Source organism: Aptenodytes patagonicus, chromosome Z (assembly GCF_965638725.1).
Source record: "Aptenodytes patagonicus chromosome Z, bAptPat1.pri.cur, whole genome shotgun sequence".
In the NCBI taxonomy this organism is placed as follows: Eukaryota; Metazoa; Chordata; class Aves; order Sphenisciformes; family Spheniscidae; genus Aptenodytes; species Aptenodytes patagonicus.
Genome location: NC_134982.1, coordinates 57,824,890 through 57,849,452, shown reverse-complemented (window position 1 = coordinate 57,849,452; position 24,563 = coordinate 57,824,890). Strand labels below are relative to the sequence as shown.

The 24,563-nt window shown below is 39.6% G+C and overlaps 1 protein-coding gene across 5 annotated transcripts in view; it reads right to left on the bottom strand.

Moving 5' to 3' along the window:
- PIGG (phosphatidylinositol glycan anchor biosynthesis class G (EMM blood group)) overlaps positions 1–24,563 on the bottom strand; it is a 99,391-nt gene that overhangs the window by 58,057 nt on the left and 16,771 nt on the right. For 4 of the 5 annotated variants that reach the window (XM_076363329.1, XM_076363331.1, XM_076363332.1 and 1 more), the window contains exons 8-10: positions 21,989–22,270; positions 11,627–12,075; positions 3,110–3,301 (exon numbers count right to left, since the gene is read on the bottom strand). In XM_076363329.1, the coding sequence (XP_076219444.1) occupies positions 3,110–3,301; positions 11,627–12,075; positions 21,989–22,270 (923 nt within the window). The remainder of the gene's footprint in view (positions 1–3,109; positions 3,302–11,626; positions 12,076–21,988; positions 22,271–24,563) is intronic. The other variant, XM_076363333.1, reaches the window with a different exon arrangement.

Below are 24,563 nucleotides of genomic sequence, written 5' to 3'. Positions count from 1 at the left end.
GCTGTGGTTTAGCTTTCAAAGGTTCAAACTCATACCTAATGGTCTATGCAAAGGGGCTTGACTATTTTATTCCCTTAAATAGCAAGTCTTTGTAAATCCCCTGTAAGGACCATTGGCTTTTTCCTTTAGGGGAAAAAAAAAAAAAACAAACAAACCAGTAAAGTTTAGAGAGTTCCTGTGTTTCTGGCTAATGCAGAAATTCAGTGCCCTATTTCAGTATCTCTGGTAATTCTGGTGTGACTATTACCATAAAATATTCTAATATATTCATGTGACTTAGAAGTAAAACTTTAGGAAATAGCTTTGGGTATTTGTCACTATTAAATGAGTTAAGTGAAAACTGAAATTAACCGGTTGATGGAAATTCAATAAAAAAACAATTTCTCAGCAAATGCACTACTATTATTTTGTTTGTGTCAGTATGATATATACTCATCTTTTTCATTGCACAAACTATAATTTTTAAAAAGAACTCTGAGGAAAATGGAGTGCCAAATTACTTCCTTGCATTTCTTAATTTAGAGGTTATCTTAGTGTAAGCCATAGAAGACGGGGCACACTTCAGTCGCCTCTTCTCCCTCATCCACCACCCAGGAGTTGTCACATTCAGAGAAAACACTTGTCTTCAGTGAAGGCTACAGAGAGGGGGCATTTCAGAGCAAAGATTCTCCATCTTACAGAAGAAAGCATTATGTGTGAAAAATGCAGTGGCTGCCTACAACTTTTTCTCATATTACACAAAACTACCTCTACCTTGCACCTGGATCTGGAGCTATTCCATGTCATGAATACACTAAAGATACCTCTAGACACATTTAAAAGAAAGTCCTGGTTTTGTTCCTGGCGGCATTTTAAATAGGCTTTTACCATTTATTGTTATCAGTCATCTAATAAAGATGAGCTAGGATCACTATGTCAACACATCAGCTAACATCTGAAATCTACTAACATGTGTCTACCATCTTTTTTGACATGCTGTATTGGGAGCCTTGCCGAAGATAATGTGTTTGAGGAGTTAGTGATCTCGGGCAAACCATGTCTGCTCTATTAGGCCTTGTACTTTAGGCTTGAGAAGTCCCCATGTTAGCATGAGTAGCCACTGCAAAGGACCATGCTGGAACCCCTGTGCTGGCCTGTGTTGTGCGCTGGTGGGCATTATGACAGAGATAATGTTCTGACCTGGCAAGAGTAGATACGTGTTTGTTTTGGCTTGGTTCGTTGGTTGGTTTTTTTGTTTTTTTTTTAACACAAAATAAAAGACACCATGGTATGGGAGGGAGGCAGAACCTCTCCACAGATGGGACCCACGTGCCACAGCGTGCCATTGGAAGATTCATCTGGGGTTTGTCTGATGCTGCACAAAAGCAGGGTTCCCAGCATCCGAAGACACTCACTACCTCTATTCCTCTTTTTTACTCTATCTTATTAAAACAGCTATTTTGTTACACATTTGTTGTTGGTCCTTTCTTAGTGAGATCTGGAAAGAGCCCTGCACCACACTTCCCACCCCAGGTGCAGAACACATGCTGACGCAAACGTCAGAATCTGTGTTTGCTAACCCTATCAGCTTTCACCAAACAGTTTACACAGAGGATCTAAAGGGTATAAAGCTTTGAAACATGACAGTAACTTTTAAAGTAGTATATAATCAGAGATATATAAAGGTCTGACATAATTTAAGCAAATTACCATCTTCACTATTTATTTAAGGTGAAATAACACAAAAAGCTGGTATCTTTTCTTGTTGTAATTGCGATCAATATGCTGACTATAGAATGAACAAGTTCCCAGTAAATGCTTTGCCTTTAGTATTTAAGTACTCCACTTATTTCTCTAATCGCATTTTATTTGCGGCTCAATTGCTGTATTTAATGTTCTGTCCCACAGTGCAATATTCTTCTTCTTATTGCAAGGACAGTATTCTCCAAGGATTTTACTCAAACACAAAGCATAACTACAGGTCACACTCAGAAGTCAGGCATGTTTCAAACACAGAGCCAAATCCTGCAGACTAAGTAAAGATTACCATTACTTTCATGTCCAGCAGAACTAGCACACAATGTTAACACTAGTGTACAACTAGAATTATCTCCAGTATTTGGAGAGATGGAATGTATGTAAATATATCTAGATATACATACATAATAGTATTTGTTCTAAAACATGCCTCGTTAGCAAATCTGATCTTCTATATGTCCTAAGATCTTCTGCTGCAGGTTTTTTTTCCACCTCTCCACATCTTGTGGATCTCTGGCCCCTGATTAAGAAGCTCCAACAGAAACCATTTGTATCCATATTAAATTCAAAAAGAGTGCCAGAGAAAGTTTATTACATCCAGAAGACAACTGTTTTACAATTTCTCTTCCATGACCCCTTCCTCCTCATCAAATGTCCCAACTGAGCCTGGAAGTTTTCCGCAGCTCTCCGACATTTAGAAAAACTTGAGGCTGCAGATCCAGGTACAACCCAACAGTAGAAAGTATCATAAGAAAACTAAAGCCACTTAGCTACATTCCAAAAGCAGCTATCGGTGAAAGAGCTAATAGCTTCCTTACAGTTACAGACTAGTTCTATAAGAAACTTAACATGCATGTAAAAATCCTTAGTATGCATTGTGCAGCACAGCCTAGACCTCAAGAAGGATTTGGTTACATCTTGAAAGGTCATACATTACAGAACGCTCACCTGCAAAAGAAAGATATGGAAAAGCAACTCTCCCAATTACCGACTAAGCATTTTTCAAAACTAGGAAGTAGCTAAATGAGCTTGGCATGCACTCTGCTAAACATGTCAAGCCCACCTAAAACAAGAGGAGAAGGTGCATTTGGAGTTTCTTTGCAGCAAAAATACAGGGTATGACTATTAGATTTTCGTCATATTAATTCTTATCTGACTGGCTTATGATCTGTCACAGTTGCAAGACACTTCATGGGGCTCAAAATTATGCACACACCACAAAAACTGAGCGCTGGCCACCTACAAAATAGAGTTTTATTCATAACAATGTGATTTCAGCCTAGACATAACGTCCCCTCCCACCTCATCCCCTGATATCCAAAGTGTTAACACCTCTCTAGAAATAGATTTACATATCTGTTGATTAACTTACTTTGAAATATCTTTCGTGTCATGTTGCCATGGAAATACGACATTTCCAATAGCTGCCCGGTAACTGTAGACTCCCAGGAGCCCAAGTGCCATAGCAATTTTTGAAACCAGGGAGCATCTTCTTTGAACCAGAAAGAAGATCATAAGTAGGGAGACTGCAGCCAAGAAGGAGAGTTCAGATTTATGTTCAGAGCTGGGAAACAAACAAACAAAAAACACCTTTCAAACCATTGTAATTACTGCTAAACACATTTGACAGAGCCTTAGCTATAGCACTGTATTTCCAAATTAATCACTGCACTGACATCTGTTATGAACTTTCCAAGAGGTATGGTAAAATAGTTTAGTATTTTTAGAAAAGCAGTTTTATTAATGAGGTTTTCTATTCAAGCATGCATGTTTAAAAGTGTAATTGTTGTGTTCCACCATATGCTAGTTATTCTGTTAATTATATAAAAACTGAGCTGCATATTGCATAATGGAAAAGGGTGTAATGCTTTTAAACTAGGGTTTTCTTATTTATATATTTTCAAACAGGGCATTTTGCTTATACTACAGCATTTCATTTTCTAGCATAAGGCAGAAAAGATTTTTGCACTATAGAATTAGAACTATTCTCCCTTTTTAAATAACTGCACATGTATTTGATTTGTTTAATTTTAGACATATAAAACATTACCTAGCCAAAATGACCAGAAATATACTTACATAGTTTAAAACATACACAGGCAAACACATTAGCACAATATGACTCCCTTACGCAACTACAGCACCTTGTACTGGATCAATACATACGAGAGATAAAGATACATAATTTGTATCCTGGCCAAAAAGATTACAGATACAGTTTGTTTGTTCCCCAACATCCTAAACAGGTAACACTCATGCCAGAATCAAGGGCATTTCATTGAGCATGCTGCCAACATTATGTATTTAAATCTACAGTGATATCAGTTAGCACTGCAAAATGTAATGGGTAAGGCAAAGATCTGCACTCACCCCTACCATAGCTAGCTATACAATATCAGAAAGCCGACTGTAATCCAAGTATTGCTAACCCTTGCCTACTGCAAATATTCCCAGTATCCCAAATGACCTAAACCCGCTAATTTTGTTAGATTTATCTTCTGTTAAGAACATCATGTCGAGTGTGAGAACCAAGGGCTCCATCTTCTGTCTTCCACACTCCAAAATGCCATGATAAAAGATCGCTCACTTCAGCAAACTGACAGTGAGCATGGACTGTTACCTGCATTAACTCTGATCGCACTTATGAAACTCCAGTTTTATCTCTGATTTAATCAAAATTATAGTACTCCAAACAGGTTTACTTTCCTGTTCCCTAGTATATGCTTTATCAGGAGTTTGACCAACAGCTATTTCAGCTTTTGTGCTTGGAAAGTCACAGAGGAAAGGATATGGGGCAGAAAAATCGTCCTGTTAGTCCTCCCTGCAGGACCCAGTCAAGCACTTCATACAACTTAACAAGACCCTCAAGAGATGCACTGCTCTCTGCAGGCCCATAGAGGAAAGTGAGAGGAATAAGAACTAGAACACTATGGGAGAGAAAATGTAGCCTTGACGTTTCTCCTCACTATTGTTCTTCCTCTACAGGAGGAGACAGTAGAAGCAGTGAATGGATTGCTGCAGCAACCTGTGAAGACAGTGCATGCACTCTCTCTTACGATCAACATATAAAGAAATAATTTAGTAGCCACTGCATCTTTCAAATGAACCTTTGTGGAAAATTTTAAAAGCTTTCAGGCTGTATTCTCCTTGGCTGCTCATTGTATGAGAGCGAGATAAAACAAATCAGGGATAAAGAACAGCATATCATCATCATCATCTTTGTCTCTTTATCTAAAAAAGTCAATGCACTTCTGTTAAGAGACTCCTGCAGGCAAATCTAACATAGCAACACATAAAAATTAAAACAACATTTCTACCTTTAAGAAGTAATTGCTGGTGCTATATCAAGCAAGACACTCACTAACAGCTGCAATTTCCTACAGTGAACATTCAAAATCATACTCTAACCCCACCCAAAAGAAAATTCGCAGAGGAGGCGCAGTGAACAGCAAGTTCAAAGTCACGTGCACATCAGTCACCAATAGTGCATTCTTGACTGCTAGCACAGGGGTTTATATCCAACTTGTGTCCAACAGGTTTTCTGATAACAGTCCTCTGTGATTTCAGTTTTGGATTTTTTCATACCAATGTGCTGGTTTTGGCTGGGATAGAGTTAATTTTCTTCATAATAGCTAGTATGGGGCTATGTTTTGGATTTCTGCTGGAAACAGTGTTGGTAACACAGGGATGTTTTAATTACTGCTGAGCAGTGCTTACACACAGTCAAGGCCTTTTCTGCTTCTCACACCACCCCACCAGCGAGTAGGCTGGGGGTGCACAAGAAGCTGGGAGGGGACAAAAGGGATATTCCCACCATATGACGTCATGCTCAGTGTATAAAGCTGGGGGAAGAAGAAGGAAGGGGGGGATGTTCGGAGTGATGGCGTTTGTCTTCCCAAGTAACCGTTACATGTGATGGAGCCCTGCTGTCCTGGAGATGGCTGAACACCTGCCTGCCGATGGGAAGGAGTGAATGAATTCCTTGTTTTGCTTTGCTTACTCGCGCAGCTTTTGCTTTACCTATGAAACTGTCTTTATCTCAACCCACGAGTTTTCTCACTTTTACCCTTTCGATTCTCTCCCCCATCCCACTGGGGGGGAGCGAGCGAGCAGCTGTGTGGTGCTTAGTTGCCGGCTGGAGTTAAACCATGTAAATTTGTTGAAAAAAACCTACTCCAGTGTTTCATAGAGTTTGCTGAAGAAACAATAAAAGGATTTATAGCAAGTGAAGTCAGGTCAGCATAAATCACCTACAGTTTCACAGTTTTCCAGCCAAGGTTCTTACAGTTAGGCAGCTACGTGCATATTAAATTAGCACGTATTTTGAAAGGGGATTGTAGTTACTCAACACAGAGCCCAGCCATTTAGCAAAGTTCTAAATGATTTTGATATTCTACTCAGAAATACAAGCATGAACGTGCTACTCTGATCTCAGCTGAAATGTAGTGGCATTTGCCCAAACCACAAAATTGAAAGTGAAGAACCAATAATTTCCTGAGAGAGAACCTTGGGAGGGGGGAAGGAAAAAGAGAGCGCTTCAGCTATATGTTCTTACTATAACAGCTTGTGGTCTACACTTTCATACTTCTGATATCAGAATGAAGATTGAATACATTTCCTTCCACTGCTTTGACCTCACCTCACTACTGCAAATACAAGTAGAGTGAAAGGAATTATAGATGCGTACATGATTCATATTTTATGTGGATAAAGCCTTTTTTTCATTGTGTACTTTCATTCTACTATGTACAACAGAATACACAGGAGTCACGTGGTATGCTAGCTTTGCGGGGAAGGGCATTTGGGAATGGTTAAGTACGTTATTAAAAAAAAATAATATCACCTTCCCATGCTGCTGCTTCTCGTCACTTCTCTTCAAGCTGATGCTGTCATTGACAGCTTCACCCCTTCCACACTGAGCCATGTAGCAGCTCAAGTATCTTTCAAAGTGTACCTTTCAAGTATCAGCTCTGCCCAAGATTAACAGCCAAATGAAGCTAAGTGAATATCAACTAATTAAAAACAAAACCTGACTTCCAGGCAAATTTAGGAATTGCATGTTCTCTTCCACTTCATCTACTGCCTGATTTTCTTTTGCCCTTTTTCCCACCAGTCTTTTTTTTTTTCTTTGTAGCAGATTTCACAGAGTGTCTCTCTAAAGAACAAAGAACATTTTCCTTATTTCAGCACTGTTGAATGCATCCCTAACAGCTAAATTCAACACACTACAGGTAGATTGATTTTCTGTGTTTTGCTGCTTAGGTTTTTCCATGCACAAACCTGCACAACAGTCTCTTTGTCTCAAATGCTGAGCCCCTTAAGCACTGTCCAGATAAGCAAAATATTAGTCTGAGCATGAGCACAGATGTCTAAAAGGTCAATACAGGGGAAGAAAAAGAGGGTAGTTTGTTCATTAGTTTATCTTAGAGACAAAATAGAAGGCTGGCTGGAAAAAGCCTGAGCAGCTTTAACTCAAACTAACAAGGGTACACATGGTCTAAGTAAGGTTCTCATTTCTTATTACTATTACTAAAAAAATGTGCTATTAAGACATAACTATGCAAATTAAACACGTACTAAAAATAGAATAACAATCAACCTTACAGGCTAGCAATGCATTTTGGGAAGAGGAATAAGTGCTTTATGCAACTCAGCTTATCACCAACTTTTAATTTATGCTATAAGGAAAACACATCATCTCAATCCTGATCAAAACACTAGGGAAATAGACATCTCTGCCACCCTGTTCTCTTGTGAAGGAGAAGCAATAAAGACATTAAAACCTCTAACCAAAGAAAATGCAAGCATGCTTGCCAAATAGGAATTCAGGGATACTCTACAAACCACAGGATATGCAAAGATTTAGTTGCGTCGTTGACCGACCTTTCCAAAGTTTGTCCAGTGAAACGTTTCAGACCCAAGAACTCACCTACATCCCATCACTCAAGTCCAAAAACTGCGCACTTCAAATGCTGCTATTTGGGCAATCTTTTAATCCTATAAAGCAACTGAAGTATATGTCAGCATGGTGACATATATTGTATTCTCCTGTTAGGCTAAAAACTGCTCTATTGATTTAAGTCAGGATGTAGCTCCACAGCAGCCCAAGCCAACCTGTGCCAGGGCTGCCAGGGTTCGGCTCTTTTGCCTGCTCCCTAAACATGGCAGAAGTAGTTACACCAATGAAAGGGAGAAGGCAGAACTGTGGCAGCCCCAATGACACATCCCCTTAGCCTGCCATGACACGGCATTCTGGACTGTTCCACAATTTTTTTAAAGCCCCCAAAAGTAGGAGTTTGTGAATCATTACTTCCTTCTTGATTAGATTTGAAAGTCAAGTGGGTTTTTGTAAGGAATGCTTGACAATGGCAGAAAGAAAAAACTGTTTATGTCTGCAGCACTTCAAAAGATGCAGATACTTCCATGTTTTGTTTCTACAGGAATTTCAGTAGCAGCAGTGCTGGCTTGCACACGCTTTTTTTCCTGCATTCCTGTTACTAAGCCAGCCCATTTGCCTGTGAAGCTAGATGGTAAATCAGAGGGGGAAGAGATCCATCTGAAAGCCAAGAGTTTCCCACCCCGTCTTGGCTTATTTTTCCAGCCACATCTATTCAGTGATTTAGTTCACCATACTGACAAAGCAACAGCTGTGCTGGTAAAACACAGGGTCAGTGAGAGGAGGAGCAAGACAGCAGGTACCTTGCCTTGTAAGGCAAGAGCCCCTTTAATATACCATTATAGCCAAAGAATCAGTTGTAGCCTAAGACTATAGCTGTAGGACCTTTTCTCTTCTATTTGCTTCAAGACCCAAGCAAATATACCCAAGGTGAGGCTATAATTTTGTGGGGAAGCACAGGGAGCAATTCACCTGTAAAATTCTTAAATTTTGGGTTTGATATCTAGCTGCTGTACTTCAGCCTTACTGAAGGGGGAGGTAGACAGCTTTAATAATAGGGTTGTGATGGCTTTATGAAGGGGAAGTGATACCTAATCAACCTGACAGACTTCTGTGATGAGATGACTAGCTCAGTGGAAGAGCGGAGAGCAGCCCGCATTGTTTATCTTGGCTTTAACAAGGCTTTTAACACCATCTTCCATAACATCCTCACAGGCAATCTGATGCAGTCCAGGCTAGGAAAGCAGACAGTGAGGTGGACTGAAAACTGGCTCAACTGCCAGGCTCACACGGTCAGCAGCACAAAGTCCACCTGAAGGCTAGTCACTAGTGATCAACCTCAGGGCTTGACACTGGGGCCAATACTGTTCAACATCTTCATTAATGACCTGGATGATGGAGCAGAGTGCCCCCTTAGCAAGCCTGCACACAATACAGAACTGGGAGGAGCGGTCGATCCAGTAAATGGGTCTGCTGCCACTCAGAGGCACCTCAACAAACTGGAGAAATGGCCCAACAGGAACCTTATGAAGTTCAACAAGGGGAAGAGGCAAGTCCTGCACCTTGGAACAAATAGCTACACACATCAGGACAGACTGGGGGCTGACCACCTTTTCAGAGATGGCTCTGAGCGCTGGTGGACACCGAGTTGATCATCAGCCAGCAATGTGCCCTTGCAGCAAAGACGACCAACAGCATTTGGGGTTGCATTCTGAAAAACATTACCAGCAAGTTGAGGAAGGTGTTTCTTCCCCTGTGTTCAGCCCTGGGTCCAGTTATGGATTACCCAGTACAGAGAAAGATATGGACATATTGGAGCAAGTGCAGTGAAGGACTAGGAAAATGATGATGGGATTGGAGCATCTGTCATACAAGGAGAAGCTCAAAGCACTGGGACTGTTTAGCCTTGAGAAGAGAAGGTTCAGTATGGATCTTACCAGCCTGATTGGAGGTGGAGGGTGTTAAGAAAGATGAAGCCATATTCTTCTCAGTGGTGCCAAGCAAAAGGACAAGAGGCAATGGACACAAATTGAAATAAAGGAAATTCTGTTTAAACAGAAGGAAAATTTTTTGGGGAAAAAGAAAACAGGTTGCCCAGAACAGTTGGGGAGTCTCCATGCTTAGAGATATCAAAGACCCAGCGGGACAAGGATCTGAGCAATCTGTTCCAGATCACTCTGCTCTGAGCAGGGGAATTGAACCAAATAATTTCCAGAGGTTCCCTCCAACCTCAACTATCCTGTGATTCTGTTGTTTTCAAAGATGGATAGGAATTCTGCAAAACACACCAACTCCAATTCACAGGAGAAAAAAAAGGAAACACAAAAATAGCCTCCTTCCTCCCTTCTTCCCCTTCCCTCCCCAATAAAAAAAAAGACTAAGCCAGAACAGGTGTAAACAACCTTAGTTCACCTGACTGGGTTGCTTGGAAGCTCCTGACAGGCAATAATGTTAGAGATGGGCATACAGGATTTCCTCGCTTTTGTTATAGATCACTAAGCCCTAGAAGCACCTGCTGTAGCTGCAGGCTATGTTCTACCTGTGCAATCTCCCTGAATCCCCACAGCCCAAGGCTGTAACAGGTTTTGCTGCTCTATAGTCATACCTAGCACCAGGAAATTGGAGGTGGGAGCACAATTAACCAAGACAGGATCTTTGGAAGTTAAGTCCAGGCATGCACACTCCGTTTTTGGAAGTCTGGTAACATTTGCAAGTATCAGTAAACGTTCCTGGGGGACTATACAAGCAAAAGCATATCCCTGAAACAAAGGCAATTTTTCAGCTGCAAGAATATCAAGTCCTTGTTTCGTGGCATTGTGGCACTAGCACACTCCAAAGAAAAGGGCGGACAGTCTGAAGAAGGCATCTGGCTCAGGGAGTTATTGGGCAAATAGATCTTTGGAAGATGCTCAGGATTAATTATAAAAATCCTCCCAGTTGCACCAAATCACACCTAATCCTGCTCACACACTGCCTTAGCTCATAATGAAGGAGCATGTGGACTTAATGTTGCGAATATGACAGTCCTTCCTCAATCCCTCACCTCATCTCAGGAGGAGGAATGCATGGCGAAAGCTTTGGTATAGAACAACTGCTATAATGCGATAAATTCCCTCATAACTCATGTCTTTCAGCACTCATGCCTGTCACAGCAATTAGCATTTTATCTGTGAGGCTGCCAATAATTAATAAGTCTATTAGTTCATTTGCTCATGTCGCTATTAACGAATGATGAATGACATTTCATCCACATGTTTTAAGATACTGGCAAGAAATCTCTTTATCTTACACAGCACAGCCTCCCCATCTGCTGTCTGCAAAAATCTTGACTAGTCAGTCACAAGGTATTGCTTCTCTGTCCACCAGTTGATATTTGAACTGTCTTCTGTACTTCAAGTACTTTTTATCACTGAATAATGGCTGTAGTTCTTCACAATACTAGAAAAAGTAAAAGCCCTTCTCCAATGTACTTCAGGTTGTAAAAAATTCCCTTTCTTATCATACTACGCTTGAGAAATTCCTTCAGTTTTCCACCCACACGTTAAATGCCTGTGATAGACAAGGAAGAATTCTATGTGCAGCATCTTCTCCTGCAACTTCATAAAGTTTGGAATTGAGCAGAACCTTCTGTCTTAATTTCAAGGGTTTAATTCTATTAAGCAATTTTTAATTTCCCAAACCAGACACTGTTGACTTTCACATGGAAAAATATTTACTTTTTGCCTCTGATAAACCTATCGTGTATAATTGGCGTTAGTTAGATAAGTCATGGTGCAGGGCAAAGATTATAAACTATTGATAGTATACAAGGAATTACTCCTGCATGAAATAGCAGTGAAAAATTCCTTATGTTGCTTCACTGTTTACCCACTTTGCATGTTTACAGCACTTTCTAAACAGCAGCTGTACAGAAATGTATACATATTTCACCAAATGAAACATACATTAATTTTTAAATAAGACAGAAAGTATGACAATAAATCAGATACCCACCTTGTTAGCCAATGTCCAAAGTCTGGCCGATGAGCCCACTGGACACCTGTCTGATTCAAGGATCGAAGCAGCCGACAGCAAATAAGGATGATCCATGGACTTGCTAAGCTTATCCACTTATCTGATCCTTGTATGAATTCAGCTGAAGAGGTGGCCTTGCCCAATTTCGAATTACCTGCTGCTGGAATGTCTATATTCTTGCACTCAGAGGCTTCCCCGATACTATCAAAATTTTGTTTCACATGTTGAGGGTCATATTCTTTCAGAAGAAAATTATTTCTGCAAAGTTCCTGACACAGTGCCAAACAAAGCGTATTGATAAGAAAATACCAGGTTTGATGTTCCTCTTCTATAAAACTGCTTGCCCCCAAACTCAAAACATGGCCAATTGTTCCAGCCAGAATCAGCACATTTATTTCTGACCACCTGGAACTGGACACAACTGGATTCTGCAAATAAACAAACAAAAAAATAGCAGTAGTGAAAGTGTATAAAAATTTCACTTGTTTAAGCATTCATAGTGTGCTTACAGGAATTTCCTCTAAGAAAACAAAATAAACAGTGAGAAGTTATTTCTATCTTGACAAATCCCAAAAATTTATAAAAGAATCATTTTAGTGTAGCCTATTTAGCTAGCATTGCAACATAATCAAACTGTTTAAAATGACATTTTGTTTAAGGGAAAAAACTTCTCTATGAATAACCATCACAACTGTACAGATTAAGATTCCCTACCACCCTGTGACAGAACGTTTGAAACAAGCTCTCTCCCCATTGCACATTCGTAGATGTAAAAATAGAAATCCTGCAGAAATCAAACTTGAGATACTGATAATAGGTGATTTTCTAATAGTTTAAATCTGTGCTACCCTCAACTCAGTACAGTGACAGCCTTCACTACTCAAAATAACAAAAGTTACTTGAAGACAGTCTGATGGCGCCCTTTAACCTTGCTTAGCTTGAAATGTGTCTTTCATCATAAAATCTACTTTAAACCTTACCCATCTATTATTTACTTTGCACATTGTGCCTATCTAAAACCATAATATTCTTTGTCTAATGCCTCCATTAGTTTGATTTCCTGTTCACAGCAGCTACTTGGAATTGCCTCATCATCACTGCCCTCGATGATATGGCTAAAAAGAGCATCTGGTTCATTGACGTTATCAGCTAAACGACCTTTGCAGCTCACAGGGAATAGGAAGTAACAGGGAAAGCCATAAAAAGCCCACACAGAGACACAAACCTGATAAGTAAGCACTAAGGGAGATGATAAAGATGACCAAAACTCTTCAGCCATTAATTGACAGGCCAGTAAGAAACCACAGGCATAGCTCTGAAGAGCATCAGCCTGGACTTTGTAACAGATAAGGGGAAAGTGATGGACCATGAGTATCATGGATATCTGAGGGCGCCTGTGGATCTATGCAAACTCATTAAGCAATGCTTCAGGAAAGCGTCAAAGGTGGGGGAGAAGGGATGGTGAGGAACAGGCTGGAGGCAGGGGGCAAAGTGAAAGGAGGAAGGATAAAGGGGCCAGAGTCGCGTATAAGCAGGCATCAGTCAGTGCACTTCTCTGACTGAGCCCTGTGCCTGATCACTGCAGTCTATCCTGTCTTATTAAATCCTCTCCTAACTATCTGGGCAACTCCACTCTCTGTCCCACCTATAGGTGCTGCAAGGTCTCACTGCAAGTAACTGGGGACAAGCCTGCATGCCAGCAATTTGAGACCAGAGCGAGTAAAAGCAAACGCCAGCAACTCAAGCGGGAATACAGGTCATTGGACCCATGCACCTGTAGTGCCAGTGACTGCAGTGCGTGAGGGTCCACGTGCCGGAGACCGGAGTGGGGACCACAGGCCATCGGGACTGTGTGCCCGAGGTGCTAGCAGCTGGAGGGATCAGAGTGCAAAAGAAGTCAGGGTGTCAGCAACAGGAAAAGCAACCATGGATCACCAAGCTTCTAGGTCTGCGTCAGAAACTGGAGGGCCCAGAGTATGCACCTATATGTGAGAGGTCACAATGCCACTGACTGGAAGAGACATCTGTCTGTTTAACTTCTCCTCAAAGTCTAAACCAGAGGTGAGGACAGGAGCCCAGGCTGGGCATGCACAGCTGGGCTCCAGCAGCAAGGCAGGACAAATGCCCCTCCAAATGGCGTTGGAGGCCACCAGAGCCAGCAGGGGCTTTCCTAACATACCTTAACAAATGGGGTTACACTCTTGTGACGCATTTTGGGAAAGACACTGTCAAAAAATCATCCTTTACCATTTTATTTTCTCATTAATTTTTCCTCTATTATAGAATATCAAAGAGTATCTCTTAAACTGGTATTTTAAAAACCTGGTAAACAACAACTTAAAAGCCAAATCAAAACTACCACATGCCATTTTTACTTCAGAACAAAGATCTCTGAACCTACTTTCACATTAATTTCTTTAACTGCACACTTCAACTACATCATTCTCCTACATTTGACCTTATGAACAAACTTCAAAAAAATGCCTTGAATATTCATACAGATAAATCTCACAGAGAACATACTTACATTCAAAGATGCAGAGTGTACTCTGATTCCTGAACCATTTAAAGCATTTGTTAGAAGAATATAGAAACTCACTAATCTTAGAGCAGGTAACAAGAAAGTGGGTACAAACAATACAAATATCCCTGAGCATCTTAGATGCAAGTCTCACTTACGCTTAAGATTTACTGACAGCAGCATATGTATTTTTGTTCAATAAGCAAGACCACGTAGCATGGAGAGGACAACCAACTTGCACTTGATGCAAGAAGCTAGTTAACACTATCTGGAATTTTGCTTTGAGGAAAGCAACTTTCACAAAATCAAGATTTTATAAGATGTATGTGAAAGAGTATAGTTAAAGTTATCACCTATTCACATCACCTCCATTTCTTCTGTTGGTAAAGAAATATATTACACCAAAGTCACTTCACTTAAAAAAAACCACAAACAAAAACAAAACCAACAAAAGAATCCCCATGAAGTTACACACAACAATAATGGGGGAAAAAAACCACTAAAAATCTAGCACAAGAACAGTCATAATCTGAAAAACCACCCAGGCCCAATCTAAATTTACTAGCACTTGAAATTTCTTTGGTGCTCTGAAGACCACTCCTTTTTGTTTAGTATTCTACTCTGGAAATCAAATACCGTAAGCTGCATTCTGGAACAAAAGGACAAGGTAGAGATGTAATCCGTGCAGAGACCAAAGACCATGAAATTGACAAAGCTGAGACAAGAATGGTACATGACTAAACTACAGAAAGTTTAAACTCTAATAATTCCATCATGCTGACCTTAAAGATCTTGGCTCACTAAATAATGAGCGAGCAAGCTTGCAGAGACAAAGGAAACTGAGATCCTCAACAAATGAGAATGAACCAGTCTTCAATACAATTCATTTGTCTTCTTTATGACATAACATAAAATCTATATAAGGATTGCTCTCTTGTATCTGGTTGATGTCAGCACTGATACGAAAACTGAAGAGATGATATATTATCAATGGGGAACATGCAAAAGCCTCATGAAAATGATGGCATTAGCGTGAAATGTCCTAGTGTCAGAAATCCGTATTTCTTGCCTGCTTGTCTGACTCTCACAACTCCAGTGAAAAGAGAAAAAAATTACTCCTGTATTCACATCAAAGGGTTAAAGTCCAATGGCATTTATTGATAAACCACATTTCAGACAAGAGTCATTCACTACGCAAAATGAAAAATTACCCTGAAAATTATGATCCCCTGAGCCTTCTAAGAAATGATCTAAGAAATACTGAAAATAGTTTCATCAAGTTTTTCTAAATTTACTGGTAATCCCTCATATATGAACCATGCCTTATTAGGAAGGCCATCATTACAGTTTTTTATACATCCTGACCTTATATTACTTCGATTGTACTTAGTTTTAGACCTGGTTTACAGGCACAGAAATATAGGTCCTACTCTGATATTCATGGTTCTGTCTTTCTAGCTGCTGAACACCTCCAACCCTCAGGAACTCAGTAGGCACTCCAGATACTAAAAGACTTGTATGACTCACACCGATATCTTGGCAAACAAACTTAATACAGAATCTTTGGTTTAGAAATTTATAAATGCCGGGCTTTCAATTTAAGCCTGTAATATGTCAAGCCAAGGTAGCATTAACATTTGATGTATCAGCATTAGTAATTAAGTAATACAGAAACTGACCTCTTTGCCCTATCTTTGAACATATCTTGCTAGCTTCCAGAAGTGCCAGTACATAAACAATGGAATATATGCATCTCCACCCATGAAACTTACATTTTCTTCACTTTGAAATAAAACCTCCTGTAGTCTACCTTCTGGGTCCAATTCCAGTTATATGGCTTCTGTATGGTTGAGAGTAAAGCTCTTTTTCACAAAAATTAACCATCCATAGTTAATGCCTGAGGAATTTTACAATCACTTTTCAAATGAGAAACGTTTTACTTTTCATGCTCACCATCACCCAAAATTTAAATACTTATCATTCTGTTCCCTTCTGATATTTGAGCTCCCTGCACCCAGTCTTGGTTCCCAATGATGATAACTTTCCTATGATAGAGTACTACAGACCACACTTGCTCCTACATTTTCACAGCAATTTGGGATCATTTTCGAAAGCTACCCAGTAAGGCACCATCCAATCACTTTTTTTCCCCCAAATCAAAAAATGCAAAAAAAAAATTTAGGTAAAATTGCGTAAAAATGTTCTATGGTTCGATTCAGTAAAGAATATCACACAGAAGAGGAAAAACAAAAATATTTTAAAATGAACAGGATATTTAAAAATAAACAGAAAGAGGGACATTTTGTTTAAGTAATGAAAAAAACACTGTAATTCTGCACAACAAGAATTCTCAAAAGCTGTATTTGACAGGCTTTAACTTTTGTGTTCTATTTTCAAAAAACTATTGGTTTTGATTTCTAGCAGAAGTAGGAAAAAAAAATACAACTAGCAGTAGTAAATACCATACTGAAGTCAACTACCAAGCAATTAGAGTGAAGCTATGAACAAGAAGCTAAAATTTTTGATGATTTTCTGAAATTCGTAAAGGGCTGCAGAACTATTTAAAGCCTCAAGTGCCATTAAAAGAGGGGACTGGTGCTGCTAGAAACATAGTAATCAGAACCTATAAATAACAGTCAGGAAGCAGATACTAACCACTGTCTGCACTGGTCTTCAGAAAATTCATAAACTTGGTAATCAGTTTCTATATTTAGCCACAGTGGAAAAAAGCATTACAAATGAGATGCACTTCAGAGAAATCTTTAGATGTGAACGGAAACAATTTTAAGAAAAAAAGCTCTGAAGCCATTAGCAGGAGAGCTTATCTTAATTACTTTTAAAATGCCTACATTTTATCGTATAGCATGAGCTTATATAGGCTGTTAGCTTTTTTAACTGGCAAGACCCTGATTCAGGATTCTACTCCTGCCATCAGAAGAGCAGGGCTTCATACCTCTTTCAGAAGTGGAGCCCATACGCAGATTCGCACTGTGGAGACACAGAGGTCACAGACACTTGGATTCAGAGACATTTTAGCGTAAGTAATACTCCTAACTTACATAGAAGGTCCCCTCAAGATTAACACACAGCTTATACAGACAACCAGTTTCTCCCCCAAAGTCTAGGTATTCTATTGGAAAAGGCGATGGAAGGTGGCACATGAATGTCTGTGAATTATAGTGTTTGTGCCCCAGTTACCAGTAAATAACCTCTCACATCCACACTGCAAGCAACACCAGATTATCCCCTGCTCCTTTCACATTCTGCAGGCTCTATCTTTGTAAATGCAGCCACCTGTAAAAAAACCCACCATATCGTTCTGCAACAGCCCTGAGTGGTAAAAATGTAAACCACATCCAGGTCACTGCTTTTATACATGTCTGGAACGGAGGAGCTTACTAACTAAACCTACAAAATATTTCAAGCTTGCTTTGGAACTTGGACAGAGACAGCAACGCCTATCTGACTGATGAGATATATACCCAGCAATCCAGTCACCTATGGAATAGGATTGAAGATGGGATTGCGAAAATGAATTTCTACAGGTCCGGACACAAAGGTACATCTGCTTCAACCAGAGTTACTATTGCCTACACTTTGTAAGACATACTTCAGCTTCCCACATTTTCAGATATGTCTCAGATAGGAATATGATCACAGAGAGACCTGGGATAGAGAATCCAGTATTTTTTATTTCTATCTGCCCCAGCCTTGGAAAAACAAACACACACACAAACGTTCTGGAAAACATTGCTGAAAACCTCCTCATTCACGTATTATCAACTTGAAGCAGATGATCTGATCATTTGCTGGTATGTCCTGAGGTCTCAGCTAGGTAAAACTCCAGAAAACATGTATGCGCTCATTCCAGATATTCCCCTACCTTTCTAGTTCAAACAGGAAATGCTTGAATTCATAAGTGTTCCACTACAGCCAAATGGAGATATTTTCAAAGGTGATGTGAAAATAAGCATCTTCATGTCCAAGAGACACTAACTGATCCCTGTCCTAAAATGACAGAAGTGTAACACCAAATTTCACTTGTGAATAAAAGGGTTTTTTTCCACTTCTTGAATTCCAGATGGTCTCATAATTGGTACCAAAGAGGAAAAGGAGACAAGCTGCTGCTGAAACATCCTTCTTCAAGCAACAGGGGATTGAATCTAAAGCACCAACATCAACTAGGGAGAAAGCTCCAGCTGCTGTGGTCTCTCGTATGCAGAATGTGGGGTGCTGGAGGCAAAGATATGAAAATGGATACAGTATCCTGGATATAATTTCTAATCAGCCTGTTTGGTTTTGCTCAGTTTGTCCTCAAAGGCAGATGTACAGACAAAGCAGGGGTGGGGAAGGAAGACAACTGAAATAGAAGGGATAGGTAAAGACTTCTCACACATACTCCTGTCCATGCTCCCTAGGCATAACTGACTAGACGGAATCATCAGAAATGGCCAAAGGATTATGGGTATGGAAATGGCACTTCCTCCTCTAAAGTTCCTCAGAAAGATTAATTCTAAAAATGGAACAGCATGGATTATATGGGTGCTTCTTTTTATGTGTTCCTTGAGGAATTATTTGCCTCCGTCAGGGAGCTAGCAATTAATTCCTTTCATAAGAAAAGCCTTTCCACCCAACTCAAGTTTTGAATACCAGGAGAAATTTTGCAATTGCTGGTATGATCATTGACAGAGCAGCTGTATTAGCAATATATAAGCCATCTGCAGGAAGTTGTTCACACCAGCAGCTGTCTCTCACCAACAAGGATGAAAACATGCCACGAACAGATGGGAATGAAACCCTAAGACTCAGGCCGAACTAAAATGTCAGAGCTCATACCTGTCAACCAATACTTGGTAACAACCTATTCTAAATTTAGTAATAGCCAAGGAATAGCAGCATCTTCCCAGATTCCAGTCTTTGATCTAGTAGGAAAGCATTTTTCCTGGGTCATTTAAAGTTACTCCTACAGTAGTGGGTGGCACAAGGAATTAACTCATCTCTAGCTATGTAACAAAGATTTCTGGTCACAGGCTGAATTGCTTTGAGACTATGAACCTGGAGGAGAAAGCTATAACCCGTTGTCATTGCTCTCAACTCTACTGAAGTGGAACGTCTGTATATTTTACGCAGGTCTAGACAGTCATCATTTTTAGATTCTTACTGTTTGCTAGAATTAAAAAAATTGGTAACAATTAAAATGAAAAATGAGCTTGTCTTCCATAGTTGTGTATGTTTATCATTGCACAGCAAGTAAACGTTAAGTTTCTACGGAATACACTGGATCATTAATTTTTATTTCAAGACCATATTCTTTTACTTATTCTAAGAATAATTTCCACTTCATTTACAATAAAATACAGAAAGCTAATAAAGGCCCTAAGTAGAACAACTCAGAAATGGCAGAAATGAACCGAGTCCATTTAAAGACCAACACGCCCCTAAGTACCAACAGCATTAACAAACCGTACAACTAGACATCTCATTCAGCAGACCTCTCCATTCACATTGATTAATTTTACTTTCTTCTTTCATTTGCCTTTAAAAAAAACCCACACAAGCATCACTAGCTTTGGCAGCAAAACATTAACACTACTTGGACACAAAGATTTTCAGTACCAAAAGCAAACTGATTTACACTTACAAAGACTGTTCTGTTAGCAGCTACACCTGTGATGATGAACTTCTTTCCCTGATTTCATTAAGCAGACATTGTTAGCTGACTTGTTACTCCATTTTAGTCCATCTAAACAATCAACAGACACACCTAAATCTTATGTGGCTGAGAAATATAAACATAAGAACGAAACACCATGTTCTACCAACAATTCCCTTTTTAATCACTTTCAATACACTGAAATGAATTGCACTGAAGAAAATTGAAAAGGGCGGGGTGGGGGGGGCTGTCTTCAGGAGAGAAGGGCATTACTTTCAGTCCAAGGCTTCTCTCAGAAAAGCAGCATTTCCAAGAAGGAATAACACAAATTCAGAAATTACAGAAACAAAATTATAAACTGGTATAGTTTGAATAATAAAAATTAGCAGTCTTACTTGTAAGAACTTAAATTTATAATTAAGCTCAGGAATTACAGCATATAGCTGCACAGAGTGCAATATTAATCTCTATTCAGGAATAGTGAATTTTCTGAATTATATGAAATATAGCAGGTATTAAATGTTTCTCTAAGTCAGAAAGTTTGCTTTTTAGCTTAAAGAAATATGTCATTGTATCATTAAAGCAATGTACTTGCCGCACATTGTCACATACTAAAAAAAAGATACTAAAACCCCAAACGTGATTCAAAGAAACCCACTGACAAAGGACTGTACTGCACAGAGGTTGCATCATTGAACAGAGCGCTATGAGCATTAAAGTTACTGGATTTCAGAGACCTTTGAAAGATATGACTAACAAGCATCAGAAAAAACAGCTAGAAGCTGATTTAACGGTGTGACTGACAGTTCTTGGCATACTAAGTTTCACAGTGAAAGAAGAGCATGACATTGCAAATTCTATTTCCTTGGAATTACCTGAATTCTATTCAATACAACAATAAAACTCATCGAGTACTTTACAGAAGATAACTACTTGCACAACTGAGAACATTTCTGAGCATTCCAAAGATGGTAAGAAACTGTCCTGGTTTCGGCAGGGATAGTTATTTCCCTTCCTAGTAGCTGGTACAGTGCTATGTTCTGTGTTTTGGATTTAGGATGAGAACAATGTTGATAACGCACCGATGTTTTAGTTGTTGCTAAGTAGTGCTTACACTAGTCAAGGACTTTTCAGCTTCCCATGCTCTACCAACTGAGAAGGCTGGAGGTGCACAAGAAGCTGGGAGGGGGCACAGCCAGGACAGCTGACCCAAACTGGCCAAAGGGACATTCCATACCATGTGACGTCATGCTCAGTACATAAACTGGGGAAAGCTGGCCAGGGGGGCCACTGCTCGGGGACTGGCCTGGCATCAGTCAGTGGGTGGTGAGCAATTGCACTGTGCATCACTTGCTTTGTGTATTATTATTATCATTATTACATTATTATGATTGTTATTATTGTTGTTGTTATCATTATTTTATTTCAATTATTAAACTGTTTTTATCTCAACCCACGAGTTTTTCTCACTTCTACTCTTCCAATTCTCTCCCCCATCCCACCGGGGGGGGGGGGGGGGGGGGGGGGGGGGGGTGAGCGAGCAGCTGCGTGGTGCTCAGTTGCCGACTGAGGTTAAACCATGACAGAAACTCAATTTCTTAAACTTAAAAAACTTTAAAAGTTTAACTTAAAAAGTAGAAGAGACAGATTAATTTTGCTCCCTCTGTTACAGTTTCAAAACTATTTTTAAAAAAGCATTAAGAATACCAATATAAGAAAGGGTACTGGCAAGTATTTTCTCATTAGTCTTAGAGCATTAATGTCTGTGGTATTTGGGAAAGAACAGATCATCACCAGTGCATGTTGTTGCAAAATACCATACATCATGCTTTAACTGCAATTGTGAAACATCACTGTGTAACAGCATAAAATTAGTACACAGCGTAACTGTTTCTGATCTCATAAAATCAACTGCAAAATAATTTACACTAATTAGAACATTTCTTAAAGTAATGTGAAAATAAGCACTTCTATGATCTTCATTATAGCAATCGGTATCATGCCACAGTGAATGCACCACATTTCAATTTCAATTTTAAATTATTCAGATTACATTACAAATAAAAATTTCTTTAAGTACACACAGAAAAAACTTTGATAAAACTTCATCTGAAAGTATGCCATAAAGAGCAAAACATTTTGAACCGTAATTAACATATGCTCTCACCTTCAGTGGAAGTGTGGAATTCTCAAAGATCTTTGCAATGGCAGATAAAATACCGCACATGAGTGCAGAAATCAGCATCATCACTCCAACTGCTGTTAACCAGGACATACTGCAGAAATAGCATAAACTTTCTGCCGATGTGCATACAATGACGTGAACTGCACACAGTATCAGACACATCAAGTAAAACAGCAGAGAGAATAGTGGAGGGGAGAGGGGCACTTCAAATTCTGCCCGGCTGCTCAGGGCTTTTGGAAAGCTGAGCAAAAGCAGCAGCAGAACCTAGAAAAAAACAGATACTTAATACTTAAGAACTGGGGTTAGTTAAAACATACAGTGAGAATTCGCACAAAAAAAATCATACTGTTGTCATCCATGTCACTCTGCTAGTATACATACTTCATCAAAAAAAACCTGTGAAGAACTATGCTGGATTTTTTTGACCTCAGTAAGATATTACCATATAAATGGGAGAATCAAAGATAGTGTTTTCATTTATTAAGGGCTTGGACATACAAGTTACCAGAGTTTAATAAATTATCATGCACCTCCTCACCTGTGGTAACTGATCACATGCATAATCTTCATCCCCTGCAAAAGTACGAGTTTTAACTCCCAATATCAAAATAGTTCCTAAGTGAACAAATTTGACCCATTATTTGTCACCTGTAAATGCCTAAATTTACATACATACTCTGCCAAAGGCCGTTTATCTCACAATGTGCGAGATACACATACACAGAGATCCTGCTGAGTTAAATAGCTTCCCAGAGCAGGGAAAGTTCTCATACTATCACACAAGCGTACGCTGCATTTCAAGCTTATGTATTCTCCCCATATTTATTTTTTGTACTTCTCCTCATCTTAATTTGATTTATTGGTTTTACTTTCGCTTTGCTCTAACCTGCACATAGATCACGCAGAATTCCAAGCTTCCTCTCAGGTTACTGTAGCAGTGGAGATGAACAATATCATGAATAATTTCTGCTACGCGTGTAGAAACCTTTACAAGTAAAGGGAAAATTCAGCCACATGCAAAATGCTTTGCAAGGGGCACGGATGGAGCTAGGATTAGACTGAGCTCAATCAGCTTGTGCTAGGGTAAGATTAAAACAAATCAAGATAAAAACAACTATATCAGACCATTGCCAACCTGTAACCTATCACTTGTGAAGACCTCTGCCTAAAATTTTTCCCACAATACAATGAGGTATAGTAAAGTAGACCAAAAAATTCCAAGGTGTTGCAGTAGTCTTCCTTCTTCTTCATATTCTACTTCATACAGTTCACTTGGTTATGAAAACATGAGGTTTCACAGTATCAAACTGGCTTAGGTCTTACCTAAGCACATACAGCTACAACAAAGACAGCACTCATGGTAGGAAAATGCTCAAATTGTAGTTATCTACAAATCTAAATTCAGCTCTTTTGAGCAAATGCACTGTTATCAATTCATGTCCCAGAGGTATTCTCCTCATCTGAAATACGGGATAAATGGCATTTATAGCATGGTATAGTTTGAAGTCACCTGTGAGATTCCCTATCCTTATTTATTTGGTGAGGGTGGAAAATACATATCAAGACAAAAAGATTTTGGAAAGCAAGGCAGTTTCTTGAGTACTGCACTGGAGAAAAGAAAAAACTCCAGCAGTTTTGCACCAAGTCTTAGAGCGATGCTGAGCAAGCCCTCGTCAACCAAAATTTTCATGGATAGTAGCTGCATGTTTCTTTTGATGGAGGCCCATTGAGTAAAATACCTGAGATCTGTTTTGTAGAAACAGTAAGCACCTACAACTGCATTCCAGAAAAAAAAAAAAAAGAAATCCAATGCTTCAGGTCCAAAGTAACTGTCAAGAGCTTGAATGCATAGGGTCAAAAAACAACGGAACCAAAAAGAAATATAAGCACTTCAGCTTTGCGCTGAGCTTTGTCCACCTCCAGATTTGCCACCTGTAGAGCGGGAACAGAACCTACCATCTCATCTCCCAAGGGCACTGTGGAACTAATTCCTGTGGTCAGCAGAGTGATAAACCCCACTGAGCAGTCCACCAGAAAGCCATTTCAGATGTACTCTGTACACAGAGAACAGTGCATACAAGACAAGGCATAGAGCCCTGCCAGGACAAAGGAGACTCAAAGACTAAATAGCTGCTCAGGTACTGTTATCCATTCCAGGCACTGAACAGGACCAGAGCTACAGCAATTACATAGTCTTGTACAGCACCACACACACTCAAGGACTAAATTAAGCTTGTAGTAGGCATTTTCATCCTAGGCAACAATGCTTATTCTTACAAAAGTTGACACTTGTGTCATCTAAAAGGTCAGTGCAAGTTTCTGTACATAAAAGTTCAGTGTCCAGGCACGGTATCCCTCCAGCACGGTTCTCAAAGCATTACCACAGAGGATATTTCCAGCATTTGATATTTGCCCAAAATATCAATTGCAGAGAACCACTTAAAATTCCAGACATGGGATATCTTATCTTTATTCCTACATGAGATATGAAGTGGCAACCCAGCACCTTACAGCAAGTATTTATTTCAGGGCTCGACACCTACCAGTACAAAGAACA